This window comes from Strix aluco, chromosome 2 (assembly GCF_031877795.1).
Source record: "Strix aluco isolate bStrAlu1 chromosome 2, bStrAlu1.hap1, whole genome shotgun sequence".
Classification (NCBI taxonomy): domain Eukaryota; kingdom Metazoa; phylum Chordata; class Aves; order Strigiformes; family Strigidae; genus Strix; species Strix aluco.
In genome coordinates this window covers 128,440,041-128,455,136 of record NC_133932.1, presented here as the reverse complement: position 1 = coordinate 128,455,136, position 15,096 = coordinate 128,440,041, and the positions used below count along the sequence as shown (strand labels likewise).

At 39.5% G+C, this 15,096-nt stretch overlaps 1 protein-coding gene across 3 annotated transcripts in view; it reads right to left on the bottom strand.

The window, feature by feature from the left end:
• The window catches only part of NOX4 (NADPH oxidase 4), a 106,861-nt gene that overhangs the window by 11,005 nt on the left and 80,760 nt on the right, over window positions 1-15,096 (bottom strand). For all 3 annotated transcript variants that reach the window (XM_074817013.1, XM_074817014.1, XM_074817015.1), the window contains one exon: window positions 1,405-1,524. In XM_074817013.1, the coding sequence (XP_074673114.1) occupies window positions 1,405-1,524 (120 nt within the window). The remainder of the gene's footprint in view (window positions 1-1,404; window positions 1,525-15,096) is intronic.

Here is a 15,096-nt window from a genome sequence, read left to right as displayed (position 1 = left end):
CAGAATGATTACCCTGCATATTGTAGAGTGCACAAGGGGAAGATTGGCTACAGATGCAGGTTGGACGCCAATTTATGGCTTTATCCAGATAAATGGACATTGCAATGGACATTTTGGATACTAACCTTCTATGGCAATGTCTGTGCAAGTTCCTACAGCATCTGGTAACACACTAGTAGAGGCAAACATTACCTGCTGCTGGCCCATCATTATGATCTGTGACATTTTTGCTAAACTTTGTCAAGGATAATCCATCACAAGGAAAATGGTCATCTTATCCACCTGGGCTCCAGGCTTTCAGCAAAAATGTATCCTCTTCTTGAGAGGATGATCAATACACTCTCAGGAAAAGACAATGAGGAAGCCCCAAATGGTCTTTCAGGGCTGCAGTGCTATGAGACAGCCTGGTGGGGCTAATTTTCAGAAGCACTCAGCACTGTCAGGTCCAGCCCAGATCAAGGACAAAAGAACGTGCGCAGCTTCTAAATGCAGCTTTAAATTCACTTCGGAGTTAGAGCTGGCCATTGGCATGTCCATCTTAGAACAAATGCTTCAGTTGTGCACTGTAAAACCCTCTCAAAGCCAGCTAGCTTTTCAGGGAAGGTTTGCTGCTTTGGTTGGCTATTTATACAGTGCCTACAAAACAGGGGTGCTTAACCTGTGACTGGAGCTCTTAGCCAATACTCTAGCAAAAAAAAATAATAAAAAAATCAATAGCAATCATAAAAGCAAGCCTGTTTCACACAGTGTAAGATTTGGTGGGAACCATGTTGCCAGTGTGATACAGAAACAAGAGATGAAAGGTTTGGTCTGAATAGAATGTCGAAGGCTTTAAATTTAAAAAAAAATAAAAATAGAGAGAAACAAGAAAAAAAAAAAAGAAAAAGAAAAAGACATACCTAAAATTTAAAATTTTCAAATGGAGTTGAACATCCAAATGCTATCTGAATCCAAGTTGATCCCTTTCCTTTAAAACCTTAAGCTTACACATTTACAGAAGTCAAACAGACCATCAGAGCTGGCCCTGCATTTCCAGCAGAAAGACTGTCACAATATCCTGTCTCTCAAAAACTCACTATCATAGTCCATAGCCTCATCTAACTGAAGGGCTGTTACTACATTACTCACAGTCTAGGCTGGTGGCAGGGTATAAAGGCTAGTAACACTGTCCCATTCCAGTTCAAGTGCATTACTGGCACAACTCTGCTGCAACTCTTTGGGTTACAAAGCCTGGATAAGATGATTTATGCTCTTAAGGGGACATCCCAGTCCTCTACCTCTCACCAGAAATCATTCACTTACGTTATGCTAATGGAAGTTTTTAAATACTCTGAAAGTCTTTCTGACATGCACTACTATAGTAAATTGGGGGAAAATGGGTTTAAAAGGCTTAAGCTTACTTACAGCAGTGTGTTGAGTACTGATGCAAATGGTGTAACTCCGATACCTCCAGCCACGCAGAGGCTGACCTCGTAGTTCAGGGATTCCTCAAAGGGACTTCCAAAAGGTCCATCCACATACAGTCTGCAGAAAAAGCAAAAAACACTTTTAGAGAAACCTGTTAAAATTGAAAAGAGGAAAAGAAAAATGAGCTGGAATTAAAACTCTACAAAGAATTTGTTTCAATTTTTTATTAGTCTTGAGATGCAGAATGTGAAAATCTTTTTGGATTTCTGGAAAGCTTTATGTGGACAGAAGCCAATGTACAGGTGGTGAGAAAAACTGTTATATAAAATCTCTTGGCACATTCCATGATTAGACAAGCTATTTTTTAATCAAACAAGTGGAGGTGACTAAATTATGACTGCCCTTTGTGTCTGGTATTAGAGGGCAATGAAGGTGCTGCACTGGAAATAATAACAACTTGGTGGATCATATGCAGGAAGAAAAAGAGTTTGGCTAGGCCTGCCTAGAAGGTTCATCTCTTGAACATCAAGAATAGCTGAGATGGGCAAAGGGTTAAAGAAATCTGTTTTTCCTGGCTTCTCATAATGCTTTTTAAGGGACTCCAGGGAATAAATAAGAGGTGACACATAACCATCCTGCAGTGTTCAAGAGGAACAAATTAACATCTGTCTACTCCTTCACTTCATGTCCAGACCCTTGGGAATGTGATCTATCCGAATCATACAGGATATCTGATGAGGAAGAAAAATCGCTGGGTTGTACCCCTTTGACTCATGCCTCTCACTATTATAACACTTTTGTCCACCTGCTTTTAAAGATTGTTTTAGGAGACTGAGTCCCATTTCCAACCCATTTTGAGTATTTCAGATACTACTGGAAAATCAGTTGACTATAATTTAAAAATGGGCTTTTAGGCATCCTCAAAAGTTTGACCACCAAGTCTTTCCTACACTGCTGAAAGTCTGACCAAGGTCATCCATAGATAGCTCAAAAATTATGGGTTGCAAGATCTCCAGTAAGAATCACATAACCGCTATTCTACCTGTGGAATAACAACTGCATATCTTACTTCAGAAATAAATTCCCATTTAGAAACTACTACAAAGACAACTTGAACAATACATTTAGACAAGGTCCATTCAGTGCATGAGTGGCTCACTGGATCACCACATTTTAGGTAACCAGTGAATTCAGCAAAATGTGGTGGGACCAGCACCGTGTTCAGCAGCTCAGTGACTAGGTATTTGCTCACAGCTAGACTGACTGAGATCAACCTTTGGCCTGAGTCCACAAAGAAGCTCCAACGTATATTAGTTTTATACACACACGTGCTGGTACTATTATGCAACTAAGGCACGCATACTCTATGTCTAATGAAAGGGCATAAACTTCTTTATAACATCAGCCAGAGAATTAAAGGAAGAAGAGACTCATCTTTTCCCAGACAAGGTCTTCCAACCCTCATCTGATTCTTTCCTTAAGATCTCAGTCTGATCTATTTCTTCTAGCTTTGTGGTTTGATCCTTGGCATCTTACCAGTCAAGACAACAACATCTTGTCTGAGTGTCTTTGGCCAATATGGTCCTTCCTAGGAAATTTCTTCCGGACCTCTGCTATTGCTGACATCTTGATGCTTCATATGTTAGGCTCCTTCTTCCACAGTGTCTTATCTAAACACAGGTAAGTACCTACTTTCTGATGGATATAGCTGATCCTTAACTATGTCCTGTCTTAAAAACTCCCTTTTTTGTCTCTTGGTGTCCTACCTGGAGAGAAAAGGAGAAGACACTGGGCCTGTCTTCATGGCTGTCATCATCAGAAGGCAGTGGAAGTGTTGGCCGTAGGTATTTTTAAGTAACCAAAATTCATCACTGATATTCATAGCTAAACAATCTGAAACCTAAATAAGCTTGTTTCTGTCCTTATATTCTGAAGTCACTATAGTATTCTACAAATGTTCTCTTGGAGAATCTCAAAGATTTTCAATGTCAGTTATATTAGTTCCAGCATGATGAGAATACTAGAAAAACAAATTCACTCCTTACTTAGGACAGATAAATTCTTTTGCACAATGGGACCAAGAGAAACTTAACTGGACATGTATATACAATATAAACAGAACTTTAAGTATCTTCTCATTAAATGTTTCCTGTTACATAACACTTTATACCCCATTTGCTTAACAAGGTTTATTTTTCCACTAATGAAATGATACCACTGCTGGTGCAGAGTGCATCAGCTTTTAAGAGATCTTCTAAACATTGCACTGTTATTTGACTGAGGAGGTAAAGGAGCATCACTTATTTAAATAAGCAAAAGGGGAAATGTTGAGAAGCAGGTCATTTCTCTGAAATTAATCTGGTCCAGGGAACATTTTGAGAGAAGTCCACAAACATTATGGGTCTCAGATGTATATCTCAACAGAAATATAATTTTGAGATATCAGTGTAGGGCAAAAAGAAAAAAATTTACTGGCTAACAAAGACCAGCAACTGAAGTCCAGTGTCATTCCTGGCTTACCTCTTATACATATATTACCCTAATCAGATCCTGCCTAGCTGGTGAAATCTGGAGAATCACTCCTAAAGGTATGAAGGGCATAAGCACAGGCCTGAAGGAAATTCCTTGCATTTTGCACAAGCAGCACTAACTTTCATTTGGGTATGCAAACTTAAAGCCAACATTTTTTGGGAAAAACACAATCAAACAAAGCAAAAGCAAACTAGCAAAGCACATTGTTCCAGAAATAACCACAGTGGATGTGACAATAGTCATATACTGCAGGGGTGCCACTTAGCAGAACTGCATTTAAGCCCACTTGAGGACTATCTGAAGCATGTATGCATGTATGTCTGATCTCAGAACGGACTAAGCAATTCCTGGAAAGTCGCTGCCACTGAATACCACTGACATGATCAGCAGCTGAAATATAGAAAACTAGATCTGGTCACCGCAAACCAGTCAAGTGTGGTGCGTAATTCCATGCCAGAAATCCAAGAAACAACGAAAATAAATAAATATGTATTTTGGTCAGATTGCTCTAGTTTGTGGCCCATTAGCCCCATCTGGCCTGTAAAATATTTCTATCTGCCCACTGTGTCTTCCTCTGAGGGAGTGAGGAGCAGTTATTTGGACAGAAAATGCAGTCAGAGGAGCCAAGAGCCTCCTGCTGTGCCTGCATGTGGTCCAGCACAGGACAGCCAGAAGTCACCATTTCCAACTGTGAGAAAGAGAAATGGGGAAAAAGATGGAGAAATATCGCTACTGCATTAACCCACTCCACAAGACTGCCTGAAAAGACTGACTCCAAGGATAACATGATCTCCCTGGAAGATTTTGTTGGATGTCATAAACATGCACTATTTATTCCCATTTTACTGTGGGGATAATTTATAACTAAAAGAAATGTGGATCTGATGCCTTGATGGAAGTAGTCATTTAGGAATTGATCCTTTTATTCAAGTCACTGGAAATAAAAAACCTCCTGATGCCATATCAAACAGCGCAGTGATGAACAGAGCAGAGATTCAGTCATGGACTTTTTCAGAGATTATGCAACTTTTGCTTCCTGTCAACATATTCCTCCTTTCATTTGGTAGAACTGAAAAGTTTTGCATAAAAGCAGTTCATTATTAAAATGAAATCTCACAGCGTTCAATAAAAAGACAGACAAGCCAAGGGGGTAAGATGACTTTTTGTTTCTTGAGTTGTGCCCCAGATACATCAAACTACCATGCTATGCTCTCCTATTCCCCCAGCTTTATTTTAATTAACATGAAGGAAGGGAATGGAATTTTACTAAAAGTTTAGAAATTCCCCCTTCAGGCAAACTTATTCAAATAACGAGTTGTTCTTTTCACATGTATTCATTTCCAGTCTTAGGAGTGCTCTCAGTTATTCTGGCACAATTTCTTAGCTCACAAACAGAAAAAAAAGTTCCTCAAAACAGAATGTATCACAAAAAATAGCAGAGCATATTATTAAAAAGCATCTTACAGATAGCTGATGAACATATTTTCTATTTAAAGCACACTTACATTCTACAGTGCAGCAGTACAGAAATATCCCAGCAAGCACCAAGACAGCTTGTTCCAGTGCTGGGCAATGCAACTGCACTAACATGGGGCTGTCCCTAAACCAAGGGACACTGTCTCAGGAACACAGGCAGCTGTACTGCTTTTGACACATAAGTTATTATCTTCCATAAGGAACTGTGGAGACACCTGTTGACACCTCGGTCAGACTTGGACCTCAGTGCCATGATTTACTTCAGGGTATAGGTGCCCTTAGAAAAGTTTAATGCTTATATTATACTTCACTACCTAACTGTAAATGCTGATATTATATTTTTTTCCAGGCTCTTTGGGAGCTATTGTGAGACATCATCTGGGATATTAGTGGAATAACAGATGGATAGGGGAGTTAATTGAAGAGCTTGTAGGAAATTTTAGCTAAAGAAGTATCAGCATTTGCAAGCTGAACAAAATGCTTGAATACAAAGTACTACGTAGAGCACAGAAAGTGAAGTCCTAGTCTAACTGAAGTTTGCAGAAAACTCTTACAAAAGTCAACAGAGTAAGGATTTCACCCAGCAGTATGAGATTTTTATATCCTTGGAGCAGTATTCAGTTTGTTACTAAAACCCAGGTGTAGATACCTTTGTGTAAGCATACTGAGTAAGTCAGTCCCCGATACAGTCAAAAGAGATCCGGTCAATACGGTTAACGGAGCCTGGAGAGAGATTCAGGATGTGATGAATTGTTCTCTATGTCTACTGACTGTACTGACTCAATTGAACAGGACCTTAGAGATCAGTGTCTGTCTGGAATGGCAGCTGAAGGCTAAGCAGAACTGAAGTGGCACTAGACACCTAGCCTGAGGCACTTGAATCCAGACCCAGATATCTACTGAGACAACTGGAGCTTTGATACCTAGCTCACACACAGACACACACATTCAGATGTCTTCACCTGGAGCTGAATCCCTCCCCTGACCCCCTATGAAAAATTGACCATGTCATTAGGTTTTGGATGAAGTTCTCCAAAATCACAATAAAATCAACCAAACAACCCTCCTCCCATGCTCGTTCTTCTCTTTAACTTGTCCTACCAAAACTTAGTACTGCCATGATGGATGCAGCCTGGGAACTCCAAGGAACCAACTGTCTGATGGCTGAAACAGTCTCCTTATGCTCTTCTGCTGCTGTAACTCATGCACCAGAGAGATACTATCACCAGCCTCCACCCCCATGTGATAAATATTCAAACAAGTGCCTTCATGTCCGCCCACATTGCCCTTCATGCCTGGGAGGAAATCTCTGTAAACATTTGCAGAGTTATTTCATTATCTCCCTTCAAACTCCTTCTTAAGACTCCTCTTTCCTCTAATATCTAAAAACCTGATAAACCAGAAGTTGACAGTAGTTAGGCTGCCAATGTGCTCGCCATAGCTCAGTCATATTCTAGCCCAGTACTGTCTCACTGTTTCCCTGAATTTTGCTGTCTGATTGTATCCATCTGTTGTCTCCTGTTCTTCTAGTTTAAGTTGGTTTGGTAAGGATAGTCTCTCTGCTGTGAGACTGTGTGTATCAGGGTGGCTTTGTCATGCATGACTGTTTCTTCAGAGCACTAGGATAATATAGATAAGCAAAGAATTACTGGAAATGATTCAATTCTGAAACTTGTATCAGAGGCAATCTTTCATATGGTAGGCTTGCAGAAAGTAACACTGACTACAGAAGTGTTCCAGACCACTATGGAGTCCAAGGCACAATTCACAGTTTTCAGTAAAAACCTAGCTACAACAAATTACATGATTTAATTTTTCAAAGAAGCTGTACTTACTGCGATAGAAGATTTACAAATATATTCTCCAGCAAAAAAAAAAAAATGACAGCCTCTTCATTCTTTGAAGTCAGCATATGACACTTCATGTCATTACTTAAACCTCAATTAATAAGTGTACACTCTTGACACTATTTTTGCAGAGGGCCTGTGATTATAGACAGCATTTCAGTACGAACAGTCTTTTACAGATGAAGAACCACCACTGAACAAAGTACATCATCTTTGGTTTGTAGAGATTTCTGAAACAACAATGGCTTTCAAGGTTTAAAAGCGTAACAAAACGTGACATCTGGCATGTGAGATCAGATCCCCATGTGTTCTCCTGACATTGTAAAGGATGATGTTTTCATTACAGAAAACAGCAGCCCCTTAGACAAGTAAGCTTGCAAAACCCAGTGGTTCCAATTAACTTTATATACTATTTTGCGCAAGACTGTGAAGTGTTATGATTATAATTCAGATTTTATTAGGCATCCTCTAATTTTTTTAACAGCTTGAGTTTAATTTCTGATTGATTATTCATATTTTTTCCTTTCAACTTCAAACATAGTCTTAGAATATGTACTACGGCTTATAGAAGTTTCCTTTTCTCTTCTACAGAAGTTGCTTCCTTTATCAGTTAGTGAAACATCCAATTATAACCATGTAGATGGCTCAAAACCCTATAGAATCAATTAGCATCAGATTTTATTCTCATAGAAACATGACAAATTACTATTATTTTTAAGATTCTAGAAAAGCTGTTTGTTTTAGTAAATCTCAGTTCCATTTATTTCTCCCTGGTTGGGCAAAACAAAACAAAATCTCCTGTTATTATACTCTCAAGGGCCCAGACATGACTGAAGAAGAATTTCCATTTCTACAACATCTTAGCAAAAGAAGATATGTTGAAGGCATGATGACAAGGGCAAGAATGTGGAAAAGCAGAGCAGTTTTGTGGATGAGGCTCCTTCTGTAAACCCTGAGCTGAGATCCATGGCTTTCTATGAGACACAGTTCAGGTTCAAGAAGATCCCACTGGAGTAGGCTGGAACACTACAGCAGCAGAAATTGTACAACTACCTGTTGGGAGCTGGACTTGTAACAGAGGAATGAGGAGGATGATAGAGGAGGAGAAAAGAACCTCATAACTATGAATGAAAATTTCAAAAGAGCGTGGAGATAGAACTTCTACTGAAGGCAACAGAAAACAGACTTGCACAACCGATAGATACCCTTATAAGCATGGCTCTTCCTTGTTCAGGACTCCTAGAGCAATCTGAAGGCAATCTCTCAGACCAAGTTAATTTTCCTCAGAATTGAATAAAATTGTCTAAATATTGCCCAAAGTATTTACGGAGAGCCCATATTTCTTATTACTCATTGCTGACTACTACAGGAGAGAAGCAATAGTTTAGGCTATTCACTTACTTCATTAAAAAGGTCTGTAAAACCCCTATGAGAACTACAATCAAGAATAATTATGTATTCAGACAACTTTGTTCTCTGAAAGTAGTACTTTCTGTACCAAATTCCTGGGTCAATATTTTTATTAATGTTGTATTAATTCTTCTCCATGGCAGCCTTTTTACCATCATTTTTATAAAATGTTTCCAAAACATATTCCTTGATTAAAGATCACACATGATTTAATTTTATTATAACAAGAAATCCAATTTTTCTCTTATTGCCTTTACAAATTACAGTATCTATTTTGTGAAATGCCTTGCCTCTCTATAAACTCATCTCCTACCAATTTTGGCTCAGCTAATAAAGAGAATAATAAAAATAAAAAGGCGAGTATTTGTAATGACTGCACCACCTATTGTAACTCGCTCTTTGAAAATTTAGTTTGTTACATCATTAAGTGATAAGATGCTGCAGACCAGCAACCACAATTAGGTTGAACGTGTTCTCTACAACTTATTTGCTGGCACAGTAGTTATCTGCCCATCTCACTGCAAACAGTATTTCTGGGTAAGCAAAGTGACTTAGTCAAACCTATCTTTCTCTGGAAAATTCTCTTTGTAGGAAATGTCTCTTACAGCTATAGTTCTTTTAAGGAAGGATGCTCTCCATGAGCCTCACATCCTACACAGGCCAGTGAATGTGCCTATAGGACTAGGTTTCTTTCAGGGCAGCTTCATGAAGCAAGTAATTACTGGTTTGAGGGTCTGTAAAACATCTTTGCTTGAACTTAGCTGCCAGGAAGCCTAGAAAGAAATTCTCTAAATATTGCTCTGACAGTTGAGGAGTGAGGTCTGCAAGATAATAATAAGGCAACTCCAGATATTCAGCGATGGCCAGACAAGCTCATTTCATTAGGCAGACAGCTTCTTATGTGGAAAGGGATATAGAAAACCAGCAAGGCCAAAATGGCAAGAAAGAATACCTGCCAAACACTAGTGAACCATACACAGTTGCAGTAAAATGGCGGATTAAGAATGAGATCACCCAACTTGGAGGAGGAATTTCTGAAGTCAAGATAAGCCTATAGATGAGACTGAATACAGATTCATGGGCAGAAGCTTATCAAGCTACCAGAGAATATACTGCATTACATCATAGATGAGCTCAATGCAGGCCTGACCATCTTGACCTCTTCATTGTTTTTCTCTGAATATTCTCCAACTTCATATTTCAAGTTCTGTTTTTTAGAGTGAATGACCCATTATTGTCTGCAGTGTTCCAATTTCAGTCCTGCCAAGGCTCTATATAATGGCATCATTATTCATAGGTGGTACTGTCATTATTACTACCTTTCTAGACATACAAAGATGCCTCTGTACAGCCCTCTGGCCTCTTGGGTTATTCAAAATAAAGAATTTTTCATCCCTTGAATTTTTAAATTCCTTCAAGCTCTTACCTTTCTACGTGCTGTAAGAGTATCCATGATAACAGAGTCTTATTTTTAGCGTTCCTATGAGTTTTAAGAAGCTGAGAGAAGACAGTTGACCCCGAACAAGACAGATGAGCAAGTGACTTGGTGAGAGAGAGGGGACTAGTGTTTAAGTACTTCAAATATATAATTCCTCTCATAACCCTTCCCACCCTTAGTTTTCGTAAATATCCTGAGGGTTACAACCCACCGGGTGTGAAACACTGCTGTAGGGCAGGGTGACTATAAGACACTGAAGAGAACAGAGGCTGGACATCACAGCAGAATACATACGGCACAGAGTCAGGGTCTAAGCTGAAGGAGCTTTTCCTGGAGGTCCAATACCATTTCCTATTGACCAGGCCCCCTGAAGCTGCTCTGTGTATATAGAGAAACCCCACTGTGTGTGACTGGTCTCTCATTCTAGAGACATGGCAAATCTTGACTTGTGAGACTTCTTGCATAAAATCAGTGTCCTGCAGCTCCACACTAGTCAAGCTGATCCCTGTCATGTTCGTTGTCATTGTGAAATACAGATCACAGGACTGTGCCTCAGGTCTGACCTCAAATGCCAGTTTTGATCAGTCAGAGAGGAAGAGAAGTCCAGCCTTTTAATCCCATCTCTCTCATGCCAATCCACTGTCATTTCCAGAATATTTACATCCTCAGCTATGCTCTTCCTTTTGGTGAAACCAGGTAGCAACACCTTCTCAGACCTCCCCTTCACGAGATCAGGAATGCTTAATTTAATAGGTTTAATACTCAGACACATGCAGACAAAAAGCTGTTATAAAGTGCTAAGTATGATCCTAACATTTCCCCCACCCCATGTCACTGTTTCTTCTTCAACAATGGTAATTTCTCTCTTGGTGAACTGTCTGACATTTCTGCCTATTCGAACTCATCCTCCTTTTCTTCCACCCACCTCCTGAAATTTGCCAGATCATTCAGAGATTTCAATCCATCTGCTCTGAAATATACTACCCTCCCTGGTCCAATATTATCCGAGGATTTAATTAACTTGGTGTTTACATCTCCCTTCTTGTCATTCATTATTTGATATATTGAAAAGAACAAGTCCCAAGATGAATTGCTGCATATTTGATACCTCACCCCTTTTAAAACCGTCTGCTTAAGAACTATTTGCTTCTTGCCACCTGTCAGCACTGACTTTTTCTTTTCTTCTTTTGAACATACTGTGCTGTATTCTTATTTAGACAATACTTTGCTAAATTCTTTATAGAAAAAAAAAAATTCTATTCCAGGTCAAAGCAAATGGCAAAAACACCACTGAATTCTATGGTAGCAGGACTTCTTTCTGTAGGACTGAAAGGCATATTATCAAGCAGATATCCACTATACAAGTGTATATATATACCAAGTCTACTTTTTACTATTTATCCTGCTGTGGTACCTATACTTGTAAGTAAATACACCAGGACACGGGCAGTACACAATGGATTAAATCCTAGAGGTCTTCATTTTGTGTATCTACCAAAGCTCATTATTTGAAGAGCTAACTCTGTATCCATCAGCTGTGATCAGTGGTTTAGGTGTTCCATGTACCATTTACTTTCTTTCTGTTTAAGGGTTCCCTTAACAATTGTAATTTAAACAAATTGTAAAGTGAAGATTGGACTCACGGGTGCATACTTTCTGGTTGTTCCTTTCTGAGATTCTGAAAACTGCATTTATATTTTTCCTAATGGTTGCATTCATCAACCATTTGCTAAAACACCACCACGCATTTCTAATGTTATTACTGCTACATCTATTGTGGAAGTGCCCAAAGGTTCCTAATCAAAAGGTACTTTCCCCCTTGGAGTAGGATCTTTACAAAGAGTTCAAAGAGCACAAAGAGGAAGGATGAATGCAGAAGCTTGGGTTCTGTGCTGGGATCCAACTCGCTCTCTGCCATACCTTCCTTCGGAGAACTTGAGCAAGTCTGTTTAACATCGAGTGACAGCATCTACCTGTTAGATGGGAATAGTCATATTTCTCAAACAGAGAACAGCATTGCAACAATTACTTCATTACAAGTTTGTGACGCCCATAGATACATCTAGAATGGTGGTCATAAACCCCATCAACATATGGATCACAGTCCTTAATGAGCAAATAAAAGGAAAGGAAGGACAATATTACACGAAGGAGTGTTTCTAGAGATTCATTGTTTTACGGTTTCCATCTGTCCAGCTGATGGCTTTTATGTGCAGACCTGATTGATACAGTTTAAAAAGGGTAAGCGATAGCTTCATATCTCATTGGAGAAGTCTTACCAAGAAAAACAAGTGAAAGAAAGGGTAAAGGTGACTGTGGATAAAGGCACCAGCCCCATTATTTCCTTGTTCATTCTTTTTCATTAACCTTACATGACAGTATTCAAATATTTGAGTGCACAGGGGTTTTTTACCACCAGTGACCCAATGATAACAAAACTACACATGGTTTAGAAGCACTTTTTATACTTTTTTTTCTGTGAACAAGTTTTATGGTGCAATGTCCCTTGAACTGTCATCCTCCAAGAGACCTTCAATGCGGAGAAAAACAGACCCCAGACTCAGCAAAATCAAAACACCCCTTTTGTTTTTTAACAGATGCTAAATATTTCAGTCATGAGTCTTCTCCTTGGACATCATAAGAAGGATAGACCAGGGGAATGAGCCAAATTTAATTGGCTCTTAATTGCCAAAACATTTCCATACGGTGCAGATGCTATTTGCTGGTGCCAGAATCTGAGTGCAGGGCCAAATAACTAACAACAAAGTTAATTCAGTGAAGGGGGTTCATTTGACCACGTACAGATGGCATAGCCAATGCAGAGATGAATGGATTTCTTAATCTCCAGTGACGCTCTTTAGAGTTGCTTGCAGCCACCGTGCTTTATTTTGCTATAAAATGACTTGAGAGAGCCAGCTTAAATTTCAATAATCACTGTTTGCACCAATCCCTTCACGTGGATTCATTAACTGTAGTGCAAATCTGCACCAAGAAAAGTTAACCACCAACCACTACGCAGATACTTACTGCCATCTAATAACATGAAGGCAATATGCTTATAGACAGACACGCAAAAATGCATCCAAACAGCAAAGAGATGCTGCAGATGGGGCAGTGAAAGCTAGAGAAGTTCCCCATCTCAGAAGTGCTGCTTGTGCTGACTCTGAAAGAGGGAAGCAGGGGCCGAGCCCCAGGGGACAGCCCTTATGCTGCACTCATAGCTTGGAACTAGATGCTCAAGTGCATGCTAATGGCACCATGGGTGAAAGAAGCCTTGGAGATGCTGAACTCACTGCCTGTTTTCTCCTAGGGACACAGTAATTCGCAAATAAATTAGCAAGACATTCCTTAAACCCTCCTCCCCAACACAAGACGGAGTTCAAGTTGTCTATCAATGCCAGCATCTCTTGCCTGTCACAGAAGAGCAGTGCCCAAAGGCTCTCATTACAGCTAGAGCCCTATGCAGCTGGACAAGCTCATTATATTTTGATCTGCTGATCCCATCCGGTAAACCTGTTCTTTTGAATTGAGGTATCTTTCTTCATGTAATGTGTGGACTGAGCACAAAACAGAAAGCTACATCTGTCTTTACTTCCTTCCTGCTCTACATCCCTCCCTCCCTTCATCCTCCCACTCAGACCACTCAATATTCATCATCACTGTTCTCTTCCAAGCCGTTCAGAAACCACACTTATCTTAGAGTTTTTTCTTTTTCTTTTTCTTCCGTTCTCCTGCAAGATTGAGCTGAAGCAAAATTTCATGTTGTCTTCTTGAAACAAAACAGACCCAACAGAGAAGCTGACATGTAATGATTGTCCTTCAGAGAAAATTTGCTCTTTCTGGGTGGAAAGCAGCACAACATTTCACTTGGATATAACTGAAATATGTAACCAATGACTTTTACACTCTTCAGATCAGCTGTGATCCTTCAGGACAGCAGCCCCCGCCCTTCCCACTCAGAAATACTGGCACAGCCACTGAATTGCCTACTGTATCACCCTAACTAATGGATTTTGGTACTTTCCAGTCCTTCTTGCAGCTTACCCTAAAAAATTATGACACGCATGATTTTGGTTCACAACTCTGACAGATCTTATCTTATACCAGCTTAAATGAAGTGCCAGTTTCCTAGATTTTGAGCAAAGTGAGTAGGATCTCTCCAGCACACTTCAGACTCTTACTGATGGAGCAATTAGCTGAAATCCTAGAACTGCTTCCCTTGAAAGCTGCAGTGGCAGGAGATACTCTGGTATATTATTAAGATCACAAAGTTTCATCTTCACAGTGCCCAAATGCTCAGAACACCAGGTTTATAACTCCTTCACAAGATAACATTACATCTACATGATTTGCCTGATCCAAGTTGAAACTACATCTGGGGATGAAGCACAAGAAAACGTATGGCCCAGCTCTGCTCTGGTAATAGTAGTACATGTGATGGAGAAACTGTCACTGATCACTTCCATTGCTCTGTTTTCCCTAACAACATAAAAAGTATGGCACAAAAACTAAACTACAAATAGCTTTCAAAGTCTTTTGAGAGGGGATGCAAATACCTTTATTTTGGAGAAAACACTGGAAATAAATGCCTGCATTTCAAATATTGTTTAGGAAGCTTCAGCTATACATGCAAAAAAGGACAATTTAATCTATTTTAAGATCTTCAGAATTAGTTTAGCAGAGGGAAATCAATATAATAAAGAAATTCAATCTTTTATGGTGATTTGTCTAAAAGAGGAAGTAATTATACCTTAAACATTCCAATATTAGAAATCACTAACAGTAATGTATCTAAAAGACTATTTTAAGCTTTAAAAGACATAGTATACAGTGAAGGGAAATACACAGCTATAATATTCTTCGGTAACATCCCGATGCACCATGCAGAGGAAAGCAAGACCCCAGTGCTCAGAAGTGCTCAGGCATTTGGTTGTCATTAGACACTTTTGAGTACTTTGGAAACCAGAGAGGAGACAGAGAACGCTT